Below are 25,309 nucleotides of genomic sequence, written 5' to 3' on the forward strand. Positions count from 1 at the left end.
TAACGCCTATACATAATACAGTACATAATATGTTTTTTGTCACAACCAAGCGAGAATACATGTACAGTAACTTCAGATGCCTAGAAACCATGTTTACATCTATTATTGGACAAAGTTGGACATTACTTATGTGACATAAGATGAACAAGAAAAAATGCTCAAGACTATGGCTATACATCCATGGTGATTCTTTAGCGCCTTCTTAATTGCCCTAAACTTGACTCGGAACAAAATATTTGTTTCTTTGCGCTTTGCTTGGTCTTGCAAAGTCATCATGGCCTCAAAAGTTTTGGACCTGTGTTGGAAGCTATCCAAGACGTGATCACATCTACAAGCAGGTCTACGTCCTTTGATATTTCTGCACGAAGGATCCTCGAGTCTACACCTAGGGTACTGCCCACTTCTTTGGCTACCGTCTCCCATGGTGTCCCCACAGTCAGATTTGTCAGAAGCTCACTTCCACGGTTAACTGCATCAGCCATTGCTGGTGGGACATCTGGGAGAGCCTAAAAAATCAACAGAAAATTTAAGGTGCTCGTCTCTTTCACAGAGGGATGGACGCAAAGCCACAACAAGGGCTTTCTGAATATACAAGCTAATTGCTTTTCATAAGTGTCCATAATTCAGAGCCATGGAAGTGCAACTAAATATTAGGTAAAACGTACCTGTTGCAAAGGAAGCCCATGATCTCCAGGCAACATGCGTATAGACATGTCCAGCATTGAACTAATGGCCGAATCTGAACTAAGCACCTGTGCTAGCATTGAGGTTTCATCAATTGAATCATCCTTGAACTTTATGAGGAGATTCCTGGAAATTCCATAGTATGACTTGATCTGAAGAAATATTAAACATCATTATGTAGGGTAAACCCAAAAAGAAGTTTCCAAAAAGAATATTGCAGTGCAGAATGGAGTTGCAAGTTTATGTAATTTGCAAACTCTGGAAAGATATCCAATATCTCAAAGAACCTCCCCACCAAACTATTGCCAACATGCCCTGCAAATCGCAGCATGTCATGAAAAGTTTTCCCAAGAAATCAGACCATCCAAAGCACATATCCATAACATTAGTGCCATACCTAGGTCATAATTACTACCACATACCATGCCATACATCAAGCACAATTACTATCATTTACCATAGTCACCTAGTGGGCAATGAACAGTTGTCATGTATGCCACAGCAATTTTGTACTGCCATTTAAAAAGGATAAAGAATTATTCAAGTTCTTGAAGACTTAGAAGAGCTTCAGGAGGACTCTTTGACAAAACAATTACATGTCAACCAATGGTCAAGAACTATGCAATCATAAAGGATACAAAAAGACATCCATAACTACCGAGCTAAAATTGAACTGAAATGTGTTACTGGTTTATGGTTTTACATACAAGTCGTCGAGTTTCTTCAGGTTTTGGAGTAAAATCTTCTCTTCCCTTAACTAAGTCCATGTACAAGGGAGGAAGTTGTTCAACTAAAGGAAGAACTTGCTTCATAATGGGAGGGCTAAGATTTTCTAACTGCTTCAATGTCATTTCTGCCTGCAAGTATTTCATAGAAAAGAGATCAGTCATCTTTCTACGAATCATTAACGCCATACAATGAAATAACTGTTGATGCTTCCACACATTCCTATACATCTTTCTCACATGCTATCAGGAGTGCCAAAAGACACTTCTTAAGAGATACATACATACACATATATGTGCACAGACATAGATGCACACAGACATCAAGATGTGCACACACACAGAGATATGGGAAAAACAAGTGTATTTACAATGAGCATCCATTGTAAAATATAAGTAGACCAAATTCAATTATGATGAAGGACAACATATCTACCATAGATGCAGCCACCTCAGACTTACGTTAAAAAGACATTTTTAAAAACAGATGAAAAAGAACTATAGATTTGAGTGAGGTAGGATGCAAAGATGAGTTGACTATGGGAAGAAATGAGCTGCCTTATAAAGTTAGGCTAGCAATTGTATGAAGCAGAAGAATACTAGGAGGAAAGCGAAGAACAATGTAGGGATGGTGTTTGAAAAGAAAGAAACAGATGAGAGACACACCTTAACCTAGAATTGAGTACAGTCAGATCAGAGAAGAAAGTAACTCAAGAATCTAACCATATTTAAATTTCCTACACTTGAACTTGAATCTCAATATGTAATGATGCTTAAGTTCTCCTTCCTTACATTTAATAAGAATGGATATGTTGTATTTTCTGATATTTGAAGAGATGATGACAATAAAAGAACTGAAATGCAAGCAGTAAGCTTTGTTTGAAAATAATACTTCAGATAAATTACAAAGTGAAGTTGGGGACTTGGATACTCACGCCAAGACGGATTGTTGGTGATGATGCAATTTGTGATAAAAGAGGTCCAATGCTTTGGGCCATTGGGACAAGAACAGGTGAAAACAAAGGGATAGCTAAGCTTGCCTCCTGTGAAATCAACAGAGAAATTTTTGTCAGTTTCAAATGACTTATCTGTAGTAAACAGCAGACTAGAAAAGGTAAGATTTGTAGAATTCGACTGGTTTGCTGCCAAAAGAAGAGAATTGAAGAGGAAAAAGAATAGAGACAAGAATCTAGTCTTGACCATGGCCAACATGTCTAGTCACCTCTTTCCTCTTCTTAGACATGCATACTTAAGAATTCAGAGGTCAAATACCTTGTTGTTGAATGCCATTAATACATTGCCACTTCTTTGAACAGCATATCTTGATCCTGATCAACATTAAGTAACCTCTTATGAATTGCTGCGACCAAATTATTTGTACCCTTAGAAGCAAAGAGGAAGATTGTGTAATACCAATCAAAAGATGGATGACAGATCCCAAAGAATGTCCAATACCAAAAGTAGGGAGATCTTGTATCTGCAAAATTCAGGCATTAGGATTTTCTTTTATTTTTTCTTTTTAAATGCAATTTAAGGAAATACTAGTTCTGCAAATAACAATTGAAACGCACTGTTTCTTGTAGAAACCGATAACACCTATCAAATTTGAACTGGACCTCATCTGCAATAAAGAAGTGATCAAATCCACTTGCATATGGAGTTGCAATCACCAATATGCCCCTACATCACAAAAAGAGGATTTTTTTATTAATAGACATTCTAGCAGAATCCACGGATAACCTAGAAAAAAAAGGAGCTATATGAGTAGACTTTAAAAGTTGTGAGCCTAAGAGAAAGATTCCAGCACAATATCAAAATGTCCTCTCATGAAATATAAAATCTTAAGAGAATCTATCATGGAATAAATATAAAACATAACAAAAGAACAAATCTGCATGTAGCAGCACCACAAAATCTATCAAAGCACATGAGGCTGACCCAAGTGTTTCATTATATTTTTAGCGTCCAAATATGAAGACTTACTTTTCTGAAAGGCGCTCAAGGAACAAACGGTAGGTAAGCTGAGGAGCAGCTCCAACAAATATGCCGCCAACAAAGTGTACGACTGACTTAGGCTTTGAGCTTCTTGGTTTGAGAACCCATGCTCCCTGAGATAATACAATGGCATATCTTTAATAATGCAACAGAGACTATCTCTTCAGAAAAGGATATAAGAAAGGAGAAAACAAAGCTGCTTATTAGAGCTGGTATCAAATATATGGTACGCTATTGGTCCTAGAGTTTGTACTACAGAAAGAGTCATTACAAGCGTTTCCCTATATGATATGCAACATGCATTAACTCTTTAAATTTAAACTCAACCAAACTCAATTTGACTCAACAGAGACGAACTCTTTTTGAGACAAAGAAACTGACAACCATTGTGGCAACGTTCCCATCTTGAACTGATCATAGCACAGCTTTGAATAGAAAGTAATTGATATTGTTGTGATCTGTTTTTGCATTGCATAGTATAGATGGGAAATTTTCGAAATCCATATGCCCACAGAAAATTCATATAGAGTTCGCAATTCAATTCAAACATTCCAACATAATGTGTTTTTTAATTCAATAGGACAGTGAAACTTATGCAAAGCTGGCAGATTTAGCTTTAAGAATAAACAGGCCTATGGGTGTAACGAAACATGGATAAGGTAATAATCACCATCCAATTTTTCCTAACTGGCAATTTTTTCAGCAAGGTATCACCAATGCTAACATGAAAATCAGTTTGCCATTTGCTACACATGAATCAAACTAAAATCCATATGGTACTTTGCAAAAACTAAATCAAACAACACCTCAACTTCCCTCCATTCACTAGAACCACCCCAAGCATCTTGTGATTGTTTTACAGTCTCAGTAAGTAATCTGCAGATACAGAAAGAAAAAACTATTATTTCCAATTAGCACTTCTGACACGAAATATGTGTTTACGTCCACACATATGTACGTTGTGCGTATATATGCAACTACTAGATAGCTATGATATACACAAGCTGCTGGATAGATCAGAAAAGCCCGTTTCCAACATGAATTTAATTGGCAACGTTACATATAAATATCAGCCTAAACCTACTTATACTGTGTTGTACTTTTGTTTTTTGTTTTTCTAACCCATTCTGGTCGGACCATTTGGTTGAATTACCAAAACATACTATCAAAATAACGAAAACATACTATCAAAATTTACGAAAACATGCAAGGAGAGAAATAATCAACGTTGATCATAAATAGAAACGCACATATGGATAATCGTATATGTAATGAGGGCACAAAGTAAGAGAGACAAAACAAAGAGGGGGAAGGCAAGGGCATGACCTCTCAATCTCCGAGTAAAGTTGAATTCCAGTTGATTCTGGTTGTTGTTTCTTTATGGAATCGTCAGAGTTGCAATAGATTCTGGTACGGCAGCGACGATTTCTAAAATTAACCGCCAAGTGAAGACGCCGATGATGGTTACCGGACAAGCTGTGGATGCGACCTTTCTGAGATTGAAAAATTAGCTTATTTGTTTCGTAATCATATAGGGGAGGATTGGGGTGCGATGTCCTTAGCCAAGCGGCCATCCCCAGAGTACAAATTTCAAATAAAAAAGTACTGCCTCTCTGACTCTCTCTGCGGTCCAAATTATGTCTATCTATATATTAACAGTGAGTCTCTCGCTCCTTCGGCAATTTCAACGAATGGGAATCTTTCTTCTTCTGTCTCTCTTCCGGCTAAATTGCATCTTTTTTGCCCTTTTATTTATTTATTTATTTTAAAATCCAGCAAATCTATATAATATTTAGTTTTAATTTCCAGCAAATCTATATAATATTTGTGTTATTTATATAATAACACGTCACCCACTCCTGGTCAAAGCAGAACTGGTGAAGGAAAATGGGATCGAAAAAAACAAGAAAACTCCAAACAATTCACAGTGGGTAGTAAATACTAAATAGAGGGATTAAGTATCTGGGCAAGACCCAAGCAGAGGGGATGAACGCCTCTTCAGTTTTCAGTATGCTTGTCTCTCCAGAACAAGAAGAGAGGACTCATAGGAGGCCCAAACATCCCTCCTCTCGCCCTCACGCTCTCCACCTACGCCTCTTGCTACTAGCAGTGCTGATGGCGGCATTGATGGTTGCTATTGCCTCATTTTTCCGCGGCTCTGCTCACATTAATACCCTGAAGTTTGATATTGATTCGTCGGAAAACAGCAGCAAATTCCTTGTAAAGGGAAAGCCAGCCCCACCGCAATTCCCATTCCCCTCAAGTTTTAGCAGTGCAGATGCAGCACCTCCACCTTCAATAACCAAGACAATTGCTAATAAGGTAGACATAGAATTGGGTCCTTATCATAACTGGCAACTCTTTGCTCTAGATTTTCAGGAAATGATGCGCAGTTTTAAGATTTATGTTTATCCTGATGCCTTCATGAACCAGTCTCATTCCAAGTCTTCTCCATTCTCTCCCATCTTCCTCCCGCACCCAGATCCATTCCATACGGGGCTAGGAAATTACTTCAGCGAACACATGTTTAAGGTGGCTCTTCTTCGGAGTTCCCTCATTACGCGCCATCCGGAGGAAGCCCATCTCTTTTTCTTGCCCTTTTCCATCAACCTTCTGCGGAACGACCCTCGTGTCTACTCCGAGGCATCCATCTCTGAATTTGTCACCCAATACACCACCAGGGTTCGCCGTGATTTCAAATTCTGGAATGCCTCTGCCGGTGCTGACCACTTCTATGTATACTGTCATTCCGTTGGTCGAGAGGCCGCCTCTAAGCTTCATGATTTGTATAACAATGCCATCCAGGTAACTTGCTCATCCAGCTACTTCCAGAGATACTATGTTTCCCACAAAGATGTGGGCTTGCCGCAGGTTTGGCCTCGCCCACATGAGAAAGCTCTCACTCCCCCGGATGCGAGGTAGTCTTTCACTGCTATTTTCTACTTGCTTTCATGGGGACTCTGTCTTTTCTGTTGATTGCACTATATGGGCAACTCAAACCATCAGCCATGCCACGACTATGCTTAAATTCTTCTGATTATCACACCCTTACAAGTTACGCAAAAATAAAATAAAAAATCAAGTCCAGTTATTTTATTTATTTATCTATTTTTATTTTGAACGATCGAAATTGTTAATTGTCCCTAAAAGTTATTTAAAAAAACAAAAATAATTGAAAAAAATAACTTTAAGGGGGCGGGTGAGCCACCTTAGTCACGAGCAGTGGTTTGGGAGTTGGGGTGGCTGACCACTATAGTCTCTGAGGGGATTCTTCCACCATTTTATTTATTTTTTTCCAATTGTTTTTATTTTTTACTATTTTTAGGACAATTTAATTCGTTCAAATAAAAAAATTCATTTGCACATCATTTATGTCATTTCTCTTTCTATTTTAACACCAGATGGGGTAACTTATAACAGCTTCCATAGGTTGTGAAAGTGGTCAGGCCACCTTTAAAAGTGTTCCTTAGTGTGGCCGAACCACCTAGCCTCGGGTAATTGTTTTTGTTGAGAATAAGATTGTATATTGAATCACATAGTATAATGTAGAGAATGGGGCCTATATATAGGCTTATAATAAAGACCTAATAGAATAAAGAAAGGTAAACCTAGTAGACTTAGAATACCAAAGAAAGTAAATAACAATAACATAATATTATTTAACAGCTCCCTACAAGCTCAAGGTGGAGTGCAAGAGACCAACTAGGTTGGACACAAGATCACGAAAATGCCATTGAGGATGTGACTTTGTAAAGATGTCTGCGAGCTGATCACGGGACGTGATAGAATGAAGCTGTAGTGAGCCCTGAAGAAGATGATGACGAACACAATGACAATCAATCTCAATATGTTGTCCGTTCATGAAAAAATCATTATGAGCAATCTAAATAGCACTCTTGTTGTCACAATATATAGGAGTAGTAGAAAAAAGAGAGACACCCATATCCTGTAACAGCCATCGCAACCAAAGAAGTTCCGCGGTAGTGTCAGCTAGAGCATGATATTCTGCCTTGGTGCTAGATCGAACAACAACAGTCTGTTTCTTACTTCGCCAAGAGATAAGCGAGGTGCCAAGTAGGAAACAATAACTAGTTGTAGAGCAACGATCCGTTGGATCACCCGCCTAATCAGCATCAGTATAAGCATGCAGCTATAGAGAAGACTGAGAGGAGAAATAAAGCCCATGAAATAATGTCCCCTTCAGGTACTGAAGAATGCGCAGAATAGCTGATAAATGAGTGGAGCGAGGAGCAGCCATAAATTGACTCACGTGATGGACAGCATATGAGATATCAAATCGAGTGACAGTAAGGTAGACAAGATTGCCAACTAAATGCTGATATAAGGTAAAATCGTGAAGAGGTTCGCCATCATGAGGAGTGAGACGAGTATTAAGCTCAGTCGATGTGTCAACAATCTTACTGTCTATGAGATTGGCCCGAGAAAGTAGATCAGATATATACTTGGCCTGTGTTAAATAATAACCATCAGAAGAAGATGAGATCTCGAGACCAAGAAAATAGCTAAGAGGGCAAAAATCTTTCATCTCAAAGTGCTGACTGAGAAACTGTTTAAGTTCCTGAATACCAATGATATCATCTCCAGTGATAATCATGTTGTCAACATGTAGTAGAAGAAGTATGGTTCCCCGGTCTCTGCGGCAAATAAACAAGGCTGAATCATAAGAACTGATGGAATAGCCAAGGTGAGAGATAGTGGCGCTAAACTTAGCAAACCATGCTCGAGGTGCTTGCTTAAGTCCATATAGAGTTCGACGAAGATGACAAACCTTGTTTGTAGGATGAGATAATCCAGGAGGTGGCTGCATATAGACTTCTTCACGTAAATCACCATTAAGGAAGACATTTTTGACATCTATTTGACAAAGTGACCAATGTTGAGAGGCTGCAACAGCCAACAGAGCACGCACAGAAGAGAGGCGAGCAACTGGAGCAAAAGTCTCCTCATAATCCACACCATATTCCTGAGTAAAACCTTTGGCTACAAGTTGAGCCTTGTACCTGTCAACAGTACCATCAGAACAAGTCTTGATTTTGTAAAACCACTTACACCCAACCACTGATTTTCCAAGAGGTAAGTCAACCAGATTCCATGTATTGTTTTTGTGTAAAACATCAAGTTCCTCTTTTATCGCAGCCTGCCAAAGAGGGTTAGTGGAGGCCTCACAAAAGGAGTAAGGCTCATGCAAGGTAGCTAAGGTATGAAAGCAATAAAAATCCTGTAAATGAGATGGGAGAGATCTTAATCGGGTGGATCGATGAAGGTCAGGTGGTGGAGTGCAGACTGGATCCTCGGATGGAACAGAACCTGGAGAGGCAGGCGAAGAACTTGGGGACGCAGGCGAAGCGGCGTCGAGGGCATCAGAACCTGGTGACGCATGCAAAGTAGCATCGAGGGCATCAGATGACTGCAGTTTGAGCGAGAGACTCTGGCAAGACATTGGTGGTGAGAGTAGGAGAAAGAGGAAACTCAAAAAGGGTAGTAAAGGGAGGGAATGATGGCATGTTGAATTTTTCAACTTCGTGGAATAGTCGATGCTCCCAAAAAACTACATGACGATGCGAAGATGATGAGACACAGGATCATAACACCGGTAGTCCTTTTGTTCCACTCCATATCCCAAAAAACAACACAACCGAGAATGAGGTTCGAGTTTGGTGCGCTCATGAGGCTGGAGTAAAACAAAACAGGCAGAACCAAAGACACGGAGATGGTGATATGAAGGGATAGAGCCAAACAACCGCTCGTGAGGAGTGCAATTATCAAGGATAGGGGTAGCCAACCTATTGATCGTGTAGACAGCTATGAGAGTGGCTTCACCCCAAAACGGGGTAGGAACAGATGTGGAAATGAGAAGAGCAAAGACAGTGTCTAAAATGTGCCTAAGTTTACGTTCAGCTCAACCATTTTGTTGTGAGGTGCCTGGATACGACAAGTGAGGAACAGTGCCATAATGTTTGAGAATAGCTTGAAAATCATGTTGAGTATATTCTAAAGCATTATCAGAACGAAAAGCTTTGATGGGTTTTGAAAATTGGGTTTCAACCATTTTGGCAAAAGTACGATAAATGTCCAATAATTTAGAACGAAATTTCATTAAAAACACTCAAGTATAACGAGAGAAATCAACAAAAATAACCAAATAACGTGAGTCACTTATACTAGCAACAGGAGAAGGTCCCCAAACATCAGAATGAATTAAATCAAAAGAAGCAGTAGCATGAGACTCATTATTATTAAATGGAAAAGCCGGTTGTTTACCAAGTTGACATGAACTATAATCAAAAGAATTATTGGAAACTGAACCTAACAAACCCTTTGAAGCTAAAAATTGAATGCGAGAGGCAGATGCATGACCAAGACGCGAATGCCAAAGTGCAAGAGATGGTGATGATGAAGAGGCAGCAGCAGAGACGCCCAATTCTACGCCTGATCCCAATGGTTTGACTAGTACGAGGATCCTGTACGTGCACACCAGAAAAGTAAAAAACAAGTCTATATCCAAGTTCACACAGTTGGCCAATAGAAAGAAGATTGAAGGACAATTTAGGCACATGAAAAACTTCAGGAACAGAAAGGGAAGGTGTATTGATAGTGCCTATATTTTTAGCAGTTATAATGGAGCCATCAGCTGTGCGAATCAATGAGAAATGAGGTGAAGGTATAGATGTGGTAGAGGAAGTAGGGTGAAGTGTCATGTGATTGCAACAAGCAGAGTCAAAGAGCCAAGGGGAAGAGGTACCTGGCAAAACTAAGAGGACAGAGGAAGATGCATTACCAGACCGAGATAGGACGACCTGGTTGACTATTGTCTAAAAGTCAGTTGCAGTTAAGGTGACACTGGATCCTGATGTGTGGCCAGAGGGAGCAACTGAAGAGGGAGCAACTGGAGATGAACCACTCTCAGTATGAGCAATTGCTGCTGTGGGTGCATTAGATCTTCCATTTACGCCAACACTTGTCAATTGTGTGCCCTCGACGTCGATAATAGCAACAGTAATTGTTATCGCGAGACTTAGGAGGGAGTCAAGGAGTACATGACCTGTCATAATACTCTCGTTGGAATGACGAGGAGCCAGAAGATGGTGCAGCCAATATTGTATGACTAGGCTGAGAGCGCATAGTCTGCGATCTAGTCTTGGCACGGACAAGTTCGAAGATGGTAGTGTCCAAAGTGGGAAGAGGAGAACGATGTAAAAGTTGCACATGAACAGGCTCAAAATCATCACGCAAGGCCATTAAAAATTGGTGAAGGCGATGTTGATCTCTACGGGTAACATACATCTCAACATCAGTGGGATCCTTTCAAATAGGATCAGAAACATCAATTTGGTTCCACAAGAATTGCATGTGAGCAAGAAAATCATTTATACTCTGATCAGATTCCTGCGTCAAATGGAAAAGCTGAAACAGAAGCTGATATTCGTGAGCACTATCTACAGAAGAATAACGAGAAGGAAGCATATCCCAAGCACCCTTTGCTTCATCAAAGTTGCCAAAGAGCGCAGAAATAGATGGTATAGTGGTATTACAGAACCATGTAAGAATCTGATGATGCTTGCTATCCCAATCAATAAGACGAGAGGTGAAAGCCTTATCTGACTCAGAAGCCCCTTTAACTGGCTTTTTGACCTCTCCAGTCACATAAAACCAAAGCTTGCGGCCTTTAAGAAAGCTACGCATAGATTGAGACTACACCATATAGTTTGTGCCATTCAATAAACATGATAAATAATCTCGTTTTGTGCCATTTAGAAGGCTCAAAAGCAAAAACAGACCACAAATATGAAATCAGGACGAAGAAATAGGTAAGAAAGCACCTGGTCAACTTTGGAAGTCAACAAAAAGTCAACGGTCAAAGTTAATGTTGATGTGGCACAGCTAACGTGGCAAGGACTGACTTGGTACTGCTGATGTGGCACTTAGGGATGACGTGGCAATGGTGTCGTGGTACTCAGGGCGGACGTGGCATTGATGGCGTGGTATTGATGACATGGCACTCAGGGCTGGCGTGGCTGTGATGATGTGGCACTCAGATTGACGTGGTTCTACTGACGTGGCACTTAGGGCTGACGTGGCGGTTGGAGCGTTTGGCGCGTGTGGGCACGTGCGACTAGAGGTGGTGTGTGGATCTCACGCGCAGAACTATGAGTGGCGCGTTGTGTACTGGATCTGGATTCTGGTTGCAGTTCTGGAGTCACCGGGAGTAGATCTATCGATCGATGGTCTGAGAGAAGCAATCGGACCACTGTGGCGGTCGGTGACGGAACAGCAGTGGCGGAATTGCCGAAACTTGGGCGGCGCATGAGGGCTCCGATGGGACTGTGTGCGGCGGCTCTGTGATGGTTGGCTTCCGGGCTTTCAAGTGGTATAATGATCCGCTGAAAACTTCGAGGGGAAGATAGAGAACCGTGAGGGACAGAGAGATGGATGCGTTGGATAACACTGGCGGCCCTGGAAAAAAAATTTTAGATGCAGAAAAAAAATTTGAAGTGATTCAGAACTTGTGCTCTGATACCATGTTGAGAATAAGATTGTATATTGAATCACACGGTATAATGTACAGAAGGGGCCTATATATAGGCTAATAATACAGACCTAGTAGAATAAGGAAAAATAAACTTAGTAGACTTAGAATACCAAAGAAAGTAAATAGCAATAACATAATATTATCTAACAGTTTGATTACCCCTTTTATGGCTGTAGGGTAGTTCGACTATTCCCAAAAATGGTCTAGTAAGTGGCTGAATCACCCTCCAATATTTGGGGGTGATCCAGCCAAAATTGGTTATGGGAGTAGCCAAACTACCCCACAACCATCAAAGAGGTGGTTCGGCCACCCTGAACTAGTTAAAGGGTGGCGGAACCACCTCACAAGGTTTTATTTTTTAAATAACTTTTAGGGTTAATATGGGTAGGCTCAAGTAGAGAAATTCATGTGCGTGTCTTGTGTGAAAAATTTTCTATTTATTTTAATGTTAGATGCTATCAGATGGTGTACTTTCTAACAATGTGGTAGTTAGAGAAAATCATGTGCCACTTTTTAAAATTTGGTAGCTAAGTGCCAAAGGGGCAATGATTTTAAGGGGGCTAAGTGTATTTCCCCAAAAAATTACAAATTTTAGATTTGGAGAACAAATAACGAAATGAGGGAATACATTTAGCCCCCAAGCTGCCATCTATTTGGTACTTGGGGTACCAAATTATTAAAAGTGATACTAGATCTCTCCAACTCCCATACTCCTACAAGTTATGTCCTCCACTAGCATTTGGCATTAAAATGGGCGGAAAATGTCATGTGATTTGTTTTTACTCGAACTATCCAAGTTATCCCTAAAAATTATGAGAAAAAAAAAAAAGAAAAAAAGAAAAATTTGAAAGGGTGGCTAACTCAGTCATGAAGGAGTGGTTTGACCAGTTCGAGAGTAGCCAAACCACTTCGGCGACCTTTGTGGCCAGTTGGCCACCCCCTTGACTAGTTTGGGGGTGGCCGAACTACTCCCACAGCCTTTGAAGATAGTTTGGCTATTCTTTTAGTTTTTGTTATTTAATGATTTTTAGTATTAATTTAGATAGTTTACGTAAAAAAAATCACGTGCGTATCATGTATAATATTTTTCGTCTATTTTAATGTGACACATGCTAATATAGAAGGTGTGACTTATAAAGGAATGTGAGTGAAAGGTGTTAAGTTCATTTTTTCAAATTTAGTTATCTTTTTACGTGCAGTAATTTGAGGGGAGTTTAGTGTTGTGTCCTTGTGAATGCCGGCTAGCCTAGCTGTTATAAATTGGTTACTTACAGTTACAGAGAGTGGAAGGGGCTACCAACCCATTTAATGATTTGCTATTAAGTTCAACCAGTCAATCACTACACTAGATTCCCTACAGTTGGTATACAACTTGTGGATAGGAGTCACTACAAACTCAATTATCTGTCTGATGACTGGGATCTACGTTTTTCCGGATTATATCCAAAATTATTAAAATCATATAGATATAAGAACTCCTCTAGGAGCAGTATGAATTTTGAAGCATATCAGGTTGTAGCCTTGTAGATTCATTGCAAATTCTAGATCAATTTGCTACAGTTATTTATTTTTTCCTGCTGTGACCAACAATTGCTGCTGGTTTGTTGACATGCAGACATAAACTTGTTTACTTTTCTGGACGTATCCAAAACTCTCGTATTCGGCAAGAGCTGATAGCTTTATGGGGAAATGATTCTTATGTGGACGTTTTCTCTGGGAGTCCACCTTTCTCATATGAAGAAGGGTTTAGGCGAAGCAAGTATTGCCTCCATGTTAAAGGTTATGAGGTGAACACTGCTAGGGTAAGTGATGCTATACATTATGGATGCATTCCCGTTATTATTTCAAACTACTATGAGCTTCCATTTGCTAATGTTTTGGACTGGAGCAAGTTTTCGGTTATTATCAACCAAGGAGAGATAGCTCTCACCAAGAACAAACTGCTGTCAATAACAACACCAAAGTACCTAAATATGTTTCGTAATCTGTGCCAAGTTCGGAAACATTTTTGTTGGAATAAAACACCGAGGGGTTTTGATTCCTTCCATATGACTGCTTACCAATTGTGGCTGAGAAGAAACATAAATCGGCCATTCCGTTAATTCTCCTTGTTAGCTCAGGTGTTGATTTGCACTATAAATACTTGAGGCTGGCCTTTTTGCGTTTCAATGGGCTCCATGCCGGTGGTAACATTAGGGTCATGCGGTTTAGACTTCAGTATGCTCTGTTGGTCTGTGTATATATAGCACTAGCATAATATCCTCTGGATAATATCATGGGACGCATTACTTAAAAGATCTTTGATCTTGCTATTTTAGCTGCCGATGGCATATTCAGTTGGTGCATGGCTTAATCTAATTTGAATATGTACCACCATTGATTTTATTTTATTTTATTTTATTTTCGTCTTTTGAGGAAAGGGGAGGCAAGATCATCTGTCTCAATGCTATTGAAGATACTGTTAGACACAAAATGAAAATTTGGACTCAAAAATAGATGCCACAAAAGTAGGAAGATGATCGGCTCATTTGAATATACCATTTTTTTGGATTGTGAATACCGAAGAGAAAAAAGAGTTTGAGATTATGTTTGGACATGATTGAGAAAATTAATAAAAAATTATAAATAATATAAATAAATAACTAAAAACAAAAAAATTTGGGGTGGTTTTGAACCATCCAATTTTTGTCAAAAGGGACCAAATGTGGAAGTGTATGGCACACCATTTGGCAAGAGCTCGTTACTATTCAGGTGAAAATCAGACATCCGAATTTTTTCAGGTGAAAATCAAACATCCGAATTTTTTCTTGCTTTCCTCCATCCGAAAAGAAAGCATGAAAGAACGTTTGCATTTTCTTGACTAAGAATGATTGAAAACTCGAATTTATTTTTTTATCTATCTCATAAAGTCCGATATTTATGTTTTTTTTTTTTTAGTTATTTCCCTTTTTTGGTTTTTCTGGAGTTTTTATATGTTTTTTTTTTTTTTTTTTGTTTTTTTTTGTTTTGTTTTTTACGTTTTTTTTTGGTTTTATATGTTTTTTTGGTTTTTACGTTTTTTTTTTTTTGGTTTTTGACGTTTTTAGGTTTTATAGTTTTTTTGGAGTTTTTTTTTACGTTTTTTGGGTTTTTACGTTTTTTTTACGTTTTTTTTTAGGTTTTATGGTTTTTTACGTTCTTTTTGGAGTTTTTTAGGTTTTATGGTTTTTTTTTTTTTTGAAGTTTTTTGGTTTTTTTAGGTTTTATAGTTTTTTTGGAGTTTTTTACGGTTTTTTAGGAGTTTTTTTTTTTTTTTTTTTTTTAAACCTTTTCTGGTTTTTTAACCTTTTTTTTTTAATTTTTTTTTTTTAAAATTTTTTGGGTTTTTTAACGTTTTTTTAAAGAAAAGTTGAAAAAAAAATAATAATATGAAGAAAAAAAAAAGTGAAATGACAGATAATAGAAGAATAATATGTCATTAAAAGCCTCCAATGACAGGGTTAAAATTTAAACGAAAGAAAAAACAAATTATGTTAAAAGTTCGAAGGATAATATTAAGAGTTTGATATGAAAGGTTTAAGGAAGGTATAAAAAAGAGTAAAAGAAAGGCAGAAATTAGAAAAAATAAATGAACCTAGGGTAAGAAAATGAATCGAAACTAATGGAGAAATGTAGAAAATTATGTAAACTAAGAAATAAGAGTAAAAAATACAAGTAGAATTCGTGAAAGATGTAAAGTGGGAAATACAAAAAAAAGAAAAGAAAGTAGAACGAAGTACGAAAATAGTAATTGAATTAAGAAATAGAAAATTGAAGATAGCTTTCTTACTAATGCCTGTTCAAGATTGTTTTGCAGGATCGGTCGAAGTTTCCAAGAAAAGAAGGTATAAATATTTTTTTAAATTTTTTTTTGATTTTTCTACTTTCACTTTTTTAGACAATTTCCTTTGGTCGGGGTTACTCTTCAATGCATAATACTTTTCGGGTAGATAAAATTCTTCGGAAGTGCCCCGGTGGGAGTAGAACAACTTTTGGCGCCACTGCCCTTTTGCTCTGACTCTGCCGTGGGTGCTAAGACTCCGAGATGCCGTCAGAAATTGGTTTCGACGATTTTTGATTGCAGGAGGAGTTTTTTTGAGGGAGTTGGAACATGGACACCATGTTTCCGGCCATGTATCCGAAAAGTATTATGAGTTGAAAAGAATTAGGGATTATATATATATTTTGAATTTTTGAATTTTTTTTTTTATACAACAAAGGAAATTAAAACTGTAATCAAAATGAATAAATATTAGAACCAAGAAAAACAAAATTTTACGAATATTGATATTATTAAAATTAAAACAACGTATTTTAAGAAATATCTTACTATTTTTTTAATAATTCACTTAGAAATTAATAAATTCAATTTTATTGTAATTTACAATTTTTTATTAATATTAATATATTAATATTTTTTGAATGAAAAATTGTACGTTGTAAAAATATCTTACAAATTTTTTAATAATTCATTTCAAATTTCATAAATTTCATTTGATTTTTGATTTTGGAATACTTTAAAATTTTTTTATCTACTTCTAATTTTATACAATTTATTATTAACTTAATTTAATATTTTTAATTTAACTAATATATTATTTTAAACAGTTAAACTTTCGTTTGTTTTTAATTTTTAATGTGTACTTGTTTTTTAAATTAAATCTAATTCTATTCTATAATGAAACCCAAAATTGAAACCCGAATGAAACCCCAAATAAACCCCAAATTGGAACCTCAACGAAACCCCAATGAAACCCTAAAGAAACCACAAAGAAACCCCAAATTGAAACCCAAAAGCTATGGACTGTACACAGCAATTAAGATGTATGGAGCGGCTATAGAATTGAAGCAAAATGTTAGTATTAAAATATATGATGTGACGCACATTAATTATTCATTTGGTTACTATTTATGGTACTGTGCAAACATCCGACATGCTGTTTAAAAGTATTTTTTTGTTGTTGCAATTAAAACGGAATGGTGGATAGAAATTTTTTTAGGTGGATTAGAATAATGTTTAAAGAGGTCATCCTCTTTTAAATTCGTCATATTTATATAAAATGAATGGAATGTTGAATAAGTGATTTCCAAGGAATTGTCACATAAAACATAGTTCTTTATAGTGAGCAAAACAGGAAAGGGTTGATATTATGAATTAGGATTGCGAGGCTTGTACTTTGAATGCTTAGTCGGAGACTCACTAGAATGTCAAACATATGGATTAGTTTTCTGTCTGTCCCCCTTCTCATATTCTTGTTTACAACTTTTTTTTGTTTTTTTTTTTTCTAGATTTTGATTATAATTTTATTTCCGATATCTGCATCCAATAGAGTTATCATATTACACTACAAATAGGGCTGTTCTATGTAAAAGGCTATTTGAACCCATTTGGTCGGACAGACGTTCGAGTAGCCGAAGTCATTCTTGCTCGGATAGTTCTTACAAGTAGAATCATTACAACCTTTCGGCATGGATTGACCTATTGCAGTACAATATATAAGGGATTTCCGTTCAAACAGAAGGACATAGGAGAGCTTGATGTGGCAAGCTATTGAAACATACATATACGTGTGTCCATTTTTCGCATTGAATGCTTGGGTTCTTATGAGCTTAAAGTAAAAGAAGGAAAAAACAAAATGCTGAGCAACTCGGGACTAATTTAGGAGTAAGAAGGAGCTGCACAAACCTTTTGAGGGGTCATAGAATCTTGCAACTAGAGAGATGACTGTACTCTTTCCACATCCACTGCTACCCACTAAAGCCACTGTCTTTCCTGCTGGGATTGACAATGAAAAACCTTGAAGGATCAATTTCTCTGGCCGAGATAGGTAGGCAAAGTATACAGCACGTATGTCAATGTTGCCATCCCACCTCAATCTCGCTCCTCCAAGTCTGCCTTCATATATGTGGTTTTCCCTTCTGTTTTTAGTTTTTCCCCCTTTAGTTTGCAGCACAAACACCAATCTTGAACCACTGAAATCTCCTCAGTCAAGTACATGCTATTCCCCAAACTTTGTTTGTTTGTTTGTTTTTTATTTTTATTTTTCTGTCTTACCTCTAACTTTGATCTAAAACCACCAAAATCTTCTCAAGCTAGTAGATTTATTCACCCAAGAGTCCAAGTACATTCAACTTCTGTTCATAATTTTTACATCCAACTTAACGCTAAGTCAAAATTACTGCTAAATCAACCTGTCAACATTATCAAGCTATATACCTAGTAGATCAGTGTTTACTTTTAAAAACGTGCACTTCTTCTAAGTACAAATCTATGTACATGCCAAAATCCTTCTTGGCATGCTTCGAACCAAGAGGCATTGGAACAACAGATAATCAAGGAAAAAAATTGTATGGCACCCAAAGTTATAAACATGATTCTTAAATAGCTTCCAAAGTGCTAATATATATATTTGATAATTAATGTGAATATTATTGAAATAGCTTCCAAAGTGCTAATATATCATTATCAAGAAAACTGTCAAGGAATAAAGTGCAAGATCCAGCACTGCTGTCTAAAACACAAAATTACCAAAACACTTTGTACAACAGTTTAGTTTATTTTGATGTATATGAAGCTTTATTGAAGAGTAAAAATAACAAGACCCCATCCACACAACATACTGCTTATGTGTGCAGTGCAAAACAAGTTTTATTTTTTAAACATTAAATTGTAATAGTGCCATAGTGGTAGTAAGAGGAGGAGGTCACAATACCTTGTTTCAGCGCAAATGGCAACTGGAGATAATCGAAGGCTTCAAGAATAAGCTCTACATTCTCCAAAAAGACTTCCTCTACACAAGAGCAGGAAAATTTACTTTTAATATTAATGGATAAAAACTCAATAACAACAATGTTTCTAGTCGAGATATTACAATAAAAAAAAAAAAAAATTAATTAAAAAATAATAATAATAATAAATAAATAAATTATATAAAAAAAAAAACCAGCATGATCCTAAGAACAGATTTAAACTGGAATATACAAATGGTGTTTTCATTTTCCATAGCTCCTCCAGATACTTGGTAATTGTAAAATAATTGAGTCAAGCTTATTTTAATTAAGTCATGAATCTAATTTAATTGCTAGAAAAATATTTCATATTAATAAAATGCTAGTCTGAAAATGGGTGCCTGATTTGCTTGCCCACTTTTGCCAATAGAATCTCAGCAGGAAACCGCTTGGACAATGAAACCAATTGCCTAATGAACTCCAGGACTTCAAACCTCAATATAAGCTGTAATGGATGCCAAGATTCCTAAAGTGAACCCGAAAAATTCTAGGATAAAGGGTTTAATGCACCTAAACCCTAAAACCTAAACCATTGGACCGCTGCCTCAAATTGTAGTTTTTTGAATTTTCATGCTTGTTTAAATCTCTTTTCCGCTACTTGCTAGGCTTCTCACTTGTATGCTTCCTGTATACTTGAGTTTTGCTTTTGCGCTTTTTAATGAAACTGCGATTACTTATCAAAAAACTGAAAGTATGTTTTGCTTTGCCCGGCCTTCCCCTCTTTATTCAAAATTGATTGAACTTAACTAAGTCGTGACTAGCATATTATTCACGTTGAATTCTAGCAATCTAGTGTGCGTTTGAATTCGGGTTAGGGTGCGTTTAGGAGTGCGTTTTTTAAAAAAATAATCTGCGATTTTATGGTGAATTTAATGAAGATTCTAACATTTTTCCTTGCTTTGGGCCCAAACTCCTGCTCAATTAATAAGACCCAACACATAGAATATTAAACTTAAATGAGAGGTATTTGTATTCAAACTAAAAAACCACCTACATTGATATCATGATGAATTACCATTTATCTCAAAGGCCGATAGAAAAATGTGAATTTAATTATTTAGTCAATATTCTAAAAGTTACCATAAAAAAATAAAAAAAGAGAAACTTCACTCCCCCCCCGGGGGAAAGCATCAATTGTTTTGCAATCATAACCTCAAACTTTCAATTTTTGCAAAGTCAGTATTCCAAGAATTTCCCTCTTTTAATTTCACCATTCTTTTGTTAAAATGCCCCCCTTTTTAAATAAAAAAGGTGAGCTGTGGGTGACCATAATTTTATTTTCTTATTATTATTTTGAAAAAAACGGGGCATTTGAACAAAAAAATGGTGAAATTAAAAGGGAGAAATTCTTGGGACACTGACGTTGCATAAATTAAAAGTTCGAGGTTATAAGTGCAAAACCATTGATATAGGGGCAAGTGAAGTTTCCCCAAAAAATAAAAAGAAAAATTGATTTTAGCATTTACAACCAACTATTAGAAACCAGTCAAATCAAGATTGCCTAACATTCAACTTGGAAAAAAAAAAAAAAATACAAACCTTATCATCATTGGACTGTACATTTGTAATTGTATGTGAACGGAGCTTAGAGCAAAGAGAATCCAAGTAAGACCTTAGTACTGCTAGGAAACCCTTGGCTGCTTCGACCTACATGTCACAAAAACATCAGAACAACAGGGAAGCTACCACTGAAATTACAGTTTGCCACATCATTACTAGGTAAGAATCATTTCAAATAGAAAATATATGGCAGATTGGACATCACTGATACTTGATAAAGTTGATATAATTAGCTTAATTGATGTGTCTATTACTTGTCCAGGCTTAATAATTGTTCCTGCCAAAACTAAGATGGTCAAATCAAGATAAGAAACTAAAGAAGGCAGTGAACCTAGGTTCTGCACTAAAAAATAATAAAATATAGATCATTTCCTACAATTAATCAATTAAGATAATACGGGAACAAATATGTATTACGAAAGGCAAAAGCTACAAAACAATGGCATATCTTATCAACAATGAGTAATCACACAGACTGCTCGCCAGCATTCTTTGAGGCTTGTGACAACATAAGAAGTTCAATTTGCACAAGAGCATAAAAGGTCATATTAGCAAGGGTGCAGATCTGCAAACAAAGGATACTGACAACCATCTTGTATGGATGTGGCCAGCAGAAAAAAACACTAGCAAGCACAAACCAACCCAATCTTAGTATTAAAGGTAAAGGCAAAAAGCCATGCTGGAACCATGATGAAGTGGTCGCAACAAGAAAGCAAACTACAGAATCAGCTTTACCAAATACAACAACAGTACTCAACTAAACTCCCAATGCCTCAGGTTCTCAAGGAAAAGATCACAAACAAAAGCTGCTACTAATACAATCGTTCTAAGGATTTTTACTATAATGACAAACAATCATAACCACAATGTAACTATTACCAAGGTCTAACAATATGTTATTTCAAATAAAAACAGAGGAAGCCTCTCAAGAATATTACAAACAAGGGCTTCCTGCTAGCCTGAACATTCATCAATAGCATTAACAGCTTGTGAGAATTGAGAAAAGGGAGACTTAACGCAGGGGGTGGAGGTTATAAAGGAAGGAACAATGGGGACAAAACAGTAAGGCAGAAGGGCACACCTGCACATCTGTGCATTCGTACACTGGCCGTTTCCTCCCCAAATAACTTTCTCCTACAAGTTTTGCATGATAAGGACGTAAGGAGGAAAATAACTCCTTTTGTTGTGGCAGTTGAGGTATTGACGGTGACTTCACCTGATTAATCATGCAATAAATAAGGTTTAGATAACTTGCTACAAAGTTTAAGCTGAACAATGGGTCCAAATAATAATGGAACTAAACAATATTAAGAAGTTACATAAAGTAGGCAGCAAGAGAACATCACCAAATGTAATAGACAAATAATATGATGCAAAAGAAAATCATGCATTTAAACTGAATTTTGCCCTTTATATTTGCTGGCCAAGATTACAGCGTCCTTTCCCTTGTATCAGCTTCCATGAGTACTCACCCCCATCAAACCACTTTACATTATTTTCAAACTTAGAACCACAATAAAGTCTCCTCCATGTCCGTAAATACTCTAGGATCCATGGGCCTCAAACCCTCATGACCCATAAAAAGGATGCTATCCAAGTCTCAACCAATTGCCAATCACGGATGAGAAGAAAATAAACATTTGATATGGCACATCATAAGTAGGTTGGTTTCTTATGGTTAAACCCATTTAAGGAGAAATTGTCTGAACCCTAAAATTGTTTTGCAAGAAACAACTGCTATCATTTAAAGAAAAAATGTTAACAGTGATTACTCAAATATCTATGATCTTCAATAAGTTTCTGCTTTGTTTAAGGGGTCATAAATTTTTTAAAAAAGGACAATAAGTTTGGATAATGCATCAGTCAACCACCAGTCAAAACTTGCTCGAGTCAAAATTAGTTATCCAAATCAAATTTCTAAAGGAAAAAAAGTATACACCTGGTTCTTGTTGACATCAACCAAAATGACATTAGTCAACTTTGACTGTACTTCATTGGTTTTGTTCTTCACACCCACCTGTACATGAAAATTACTTTTAGTAATCAACCAGATGTCAGAAGTAGTACTACCTAGAGATGACAATGACTGTAAGCCAAATTTGGACTCATCTACATCGTAAGGACCCTTAAACTTTCCAACAGTATGCATTTGACAAAGGAAATTCTGGACCCAAACAACCTAACTTGCATGCATTTATTGTCTATAGGCCCATTTCTAGTTATGTGCCGAGTGAAATATGGTAAGATACACAAAGCACAACTAATGAGCACTTACAATGTACGGGACAGGTGCATCCAAAAAGTCCAGCATGTCATTTGGTAAAACCTGGATGTTTATGCACATGATTAAGACCCAAAGAATAGTTGAAAAATAATAAGTACTAAAATAATCCTAAAATTCACAGTTGATATTGGCCAGAAGAAAACTATACCGGCATTAGCAGGCTTTGCCACTGGTAGGGACGGATTAGAGGGATAATGGACAAAACTGAGGCTGATAAGATTCCCTGTACATCAAGAATTCCAAATCCAATATAATCTCAAAGGCTGTATTGTATTTCTGAGACTACTGTTAAATTAAGATAAATTATATTTTACTGTTGGTTATTTGATTTAGAAGATATGGTTAAGTTTGTCTTGTTAGTATATGTATTTGAATTGAAGTGTGTAACTTTCCTTTATAAACAATAACAGTGTGTGAGGGGGATTATTATGAAAAATATCCTACCCCTTATTTTTAGTAACTACTAAAAGCAAATGACAAAACGTAAATAATTCAAATAGATTCACATACCAGATTGGAACAAACAACCACAATATGCTTCTCCAGTAGAGCTCCTGCAACCAATGTCAAGACCTACAAAGTGCAAAGACAATCAATATCTATGTTTCAGCCATCATGTAAACCTTGCATACAAGCAAGACATAACCTCTCACATCCAAATTACCGCTGATTACGGGAAGAAACCACCATATTCACCCTGATCAGCATAATTCATATTAAAGATACATGATATCTGTAACATAGTGACAACATTCTAACAGAGACTAGAAATACATATAGGAGGCTACAACATTTGATGATATATCAACTGTAAGGCCCTGGTTTTTACGTAAGGTGTAAAACAACGTATTTCAAGAAATATCTTACTATCTTTTTAATATTTCACTTAGAAATTAATAAATTCTATTTATTGTAATTCCTAAACAAATTTTTATTTAGATATAATAATACATTAATATTTTTAAAATGAAAAATTGGATTTTGTAAAAATATCTTACAAATTTTTTAAAAATTCATTTCAAATTTCATTTCATTTGATTTTTTTATTTTGGTTTTGTACGTTTTCTTTTGTTTGTTACTTTTTTTTTGGTTTTTTACGTTTTTTTTTGGTTTTTTACGTTTTTTTTTTGGTTTTTTAGGTTTTTTTGGTTTATACGTTTTTTTTGGTTTTTCACGTTTTTTTTTGTTGTTTTTACGTTTTTTTTTGTTTAAACGTTTTTTCTTGTAAGATACGTTTTTTTTTACTTAGTACGTTTTTTTAACGTTTTTTATTTTATGCGTTTTTTAACGTTTTTTACTTTTTACGTTTTTTTTTTTTTTTTTTTTTTCATTTTTTTTTTTCATTTGTACGTTTTTTTAAGTTTTATTCGTTTTTCTTTTAGGTTTTATACCTTTTTTTATTTATTTATTTTTTTTACCTTTTTTAGTTTAAAGTTAATAAATTCTATTTATAGTAATTTTAAATTTTTTATTTAGATATATTAATATTTTTACAATGAAAAACTGTATTTTGTAAAAATAACTTACAAATTTTTTGATAATTCATTTCAAATTTCATCAATTTCATTTGATTTTTTATTTTGGAATACTTTAAAATTTTTTTATATAGTTTTAATTTAATATTTCTAATTTAACTAATATATTATTTTAAACAATTTAAACTTTCGTTTCTTTTTAATTTTTAATGTGTACTTGTTTTTTTAAATTCTATCTAATCCTATTTCATAATGAAACCCTGAATTGAAACCCCCATTAAACCCAAATGAAACCCCGATTAAACCCCAAATTGAAAACCCGATTAAACCCCAAATTGAACCCCGATTAAACCCCAATGAAACCCCAAATTGAAACCCCGATTAAACCCCAAATTGAAACCCCGACTAAACCCCAAAATGAAACCCCGATGAATTTGGGGTTTCATCGGGGTTTCATTGGGGTTTCATCTTTAGGGTTTAGGGTTTAGGGTTTAGGGTTTAGGGTTTAGGGTTTAGGGTTTAGGGTTTTAGGGTTTAGGGTTTAGGGTTAGGGTTTGTTTAGGGTTTAGGGTTTAGGGTTTAGGGTTTTGTTTAGGGTTTAGGGTTTAGGGTTTAGGGTTTAGGGTTTAGGGTTTAGGGTTTAGGGTTTAGGGTTTAGGGTTTAGGGTTTAGGGTTTAGGGTTTAGGGTTTAGGGTTTAGGGTTTAGGGTTTAGGGTTTAGGGTTTAGGGTTTAGGGTTTAGGGTTTAGGGTTTAGGGTTTAGGGTTTAGGGTTTAGGGTTTAGGGTTTAGGGTTTAGGGTTTAGGGTTTAGGGTTTAGGGTTTAGGGTTTAGGGTTTAGGGTTTAGGGTTTAGGGTTTAGGGTTTAGGGTTTAGGGTTTAGGGTTTAGGGTTTAGGGTTTAGGGTTTAGGGTTTAGGGTTTAGGGTTTAGGGTTTAGGGTTTAGGGTTTAGGGTTTAGGGTTTAGGGTTTAGGGTTTAGGGTTTAGGGTTTAGGGTTTAGGGTTTAGGGTTTAGGGTTTAGGGTTTAGGGTTTAGGGTTTAGGGTTTAGGGTTTTTATAGGGTTTAGGGTTTAGGGTTTAGGGTTTTAGGGTTTAGGGTTTAGGGTTAGGGTTTAGGGTTTAGGGTTTAGGGTTTAGGGTTTAGGGTTTAGGGTTTAGGGTTTAGGGTTTAGGGTTTAGGGTTTAGGGTTTAGGGTTTAGGGTTTAGGGTTTAGGGTTTAGGGTTTA

The 25,309-nt window shown here is 36.3% G+C and overlaps 3 protein-coding genes across 4 annotated transcripts; 1 reads left to right on the plus strand and 2 right to left on the minus strand.

The window, feature by feature from the left end:
• Positions 1 to 171: 171 nt before the first annotated feature.
• LOC132179101 (Gut esterase (DUF1350)) lies at positions 172 to 5,107 on the minus strand. Its single transcript, XM_059591739.2, has 10 exons — positions 4,731 to 5,107; positions 4,211 to 4,280; positions 3,393 to 3,517; positions 2,981 to 3,089; positions 2,823 to 2,886; positions 2,682 to 2,737; positions 2,345 to 2,452; positions 1,392 to 1,541; positions 666 to 836; positions 172 to 506 (listed from the first exon to the last, which is right to left on the minus strand). Exons 1-10 carry the CDS (start codon positions 4,976 to 4,978, stop codon positions 273 to 275), a joined length of 1,335 nt encoding a protein of 444 aa, XP_059447722.1. The 5' UTR covers positions 4,979 to 5,107; the 3' UTR covers positions 172 to 272.
• Positions 5,108 to 5,370: 263 nt separating this feature from the next.
• On the plus strand, positions 5,371 to 14,313 carry LOC132179099 (putative glycosyltransferase At3g07620). Of its 2 annotated transcripts, XM_059591738.2 has the most exons (3): positions 5,371 to 5,726; positions 5,838 to 6,322; positions 13,571 to 14,313. In XM_059591738.2, the coding sequence occupies exons 1-3, from the start codon at positions 5,391 to 5,393 to the stop codon at positions 14,055 to 14,057; spliced, it is 1,308 nt and encodes a 435-aa protein (XP_059447721.2). In that variant the 5' UTR covers positions 5,371 to 5,390; the 3' UTR covers positions 14,058 to 14,313. The 2 variants fall into 2 exon arrangements, with proteins under 2 accessions (XP_059447721.2, XP_059447720.2); XM_059591737.2 differs by having other exon boundaries at positions 5,371 to 6,322.
• A 5,940-nt stretch (positions 14,314 to 20,253) lies between these two features.
• LOC148586654 (uncharacterized) lies at positions 20,254 to 23,419 on the minus strand. The gene is made up of 6 exons (XM_088516006.1): positions 23,117 to 23,419; positions 22,755 to 22,829; positions 22,598 to 22,648; positions 22,262 to 22,339; positions 21,404 to 21,538; positions 20,254 to 20,409 (listed from the first exon to the last, which is right to left on the minus strand). The coding sequence occupies exons 2-6, from the start codon at positions 22,758 to 22,760 to the stop codon at positions 20,254 to 20,256; spliced, it is 426 nt and encodes a 141-aa protein (XP_088372132.1). The 5' UTR covers positions 22,761 to 22,829; positions 23,117 to 23,419.
• Positions 23,420 to 25,309: the final 1,890 nt, after the last annotated feature.

The sequence above is a fragment of the Corylus avellana genome, chromosome 4 (assembly GCF_965113065.1).
Source record: "Corylus avellana chromosome 4, dhCorAvel1.hap1.2, whole genome shotgun sequence".
NCBI classification, from domain to species: Eukaryota; Viridiplantae; Streptophyta; class Magnoliopsida; order Fagales; family Betulaceae; genus Corylus; species Corylus avellana.

Coding starts and splice junctions, on each gene's coding strand:
- LOC132179101 (XM_059591739.2), bottom strand. CDS start 4,978: ATGGCCGCTTGGCTAAGGACATCGCACCCCAATCCTCCCCTATATGAT. Junction 2,887..2,980: donor ATCGGTTTCTACAAGAAACA/GTGCGTTTCAAT, acceptor TGAATTTTGCAG/ATACAAGATCTCCCTACTTT. Junction 507..665: donor ATGGGCTTCCTTTGCAACAG/GTACGTTTTACC, acceptor TTGATTTTTTAG/GCTCTCCCAGATGTCCCACC.
- LOC132179099 (XM_059591737.2), top strand. CDS start 5,391: ATGAACGCCTCTTCAGTTTTCAGTATGCTTGTCTCTCCAGAACAAGAA. Junction 6,323..13,570: donor CTCACTCCCCCGGATGCGAG/GTAGTCTTTCAC, acceptor GTTGACATGCAG/ACATAAACTTGTTTACTTTT.
- LOC148586654 (XM_088516006.1), bottom strand. Junction 22,340..22,597: donor ATGCACCTGTCCCGTACATT/GTAAGTGCTCAT, acceptor TTTCATGTACAG/GTGGGTGTGAAGAACAAAAC. Junction 20,410..21,403: donor ACGAATGCACAGATGTGCAG/GTGTGCCCTTCT, acceptor TGTGACATGTAG/GTCGAAGCAGCCAAGGGTTT.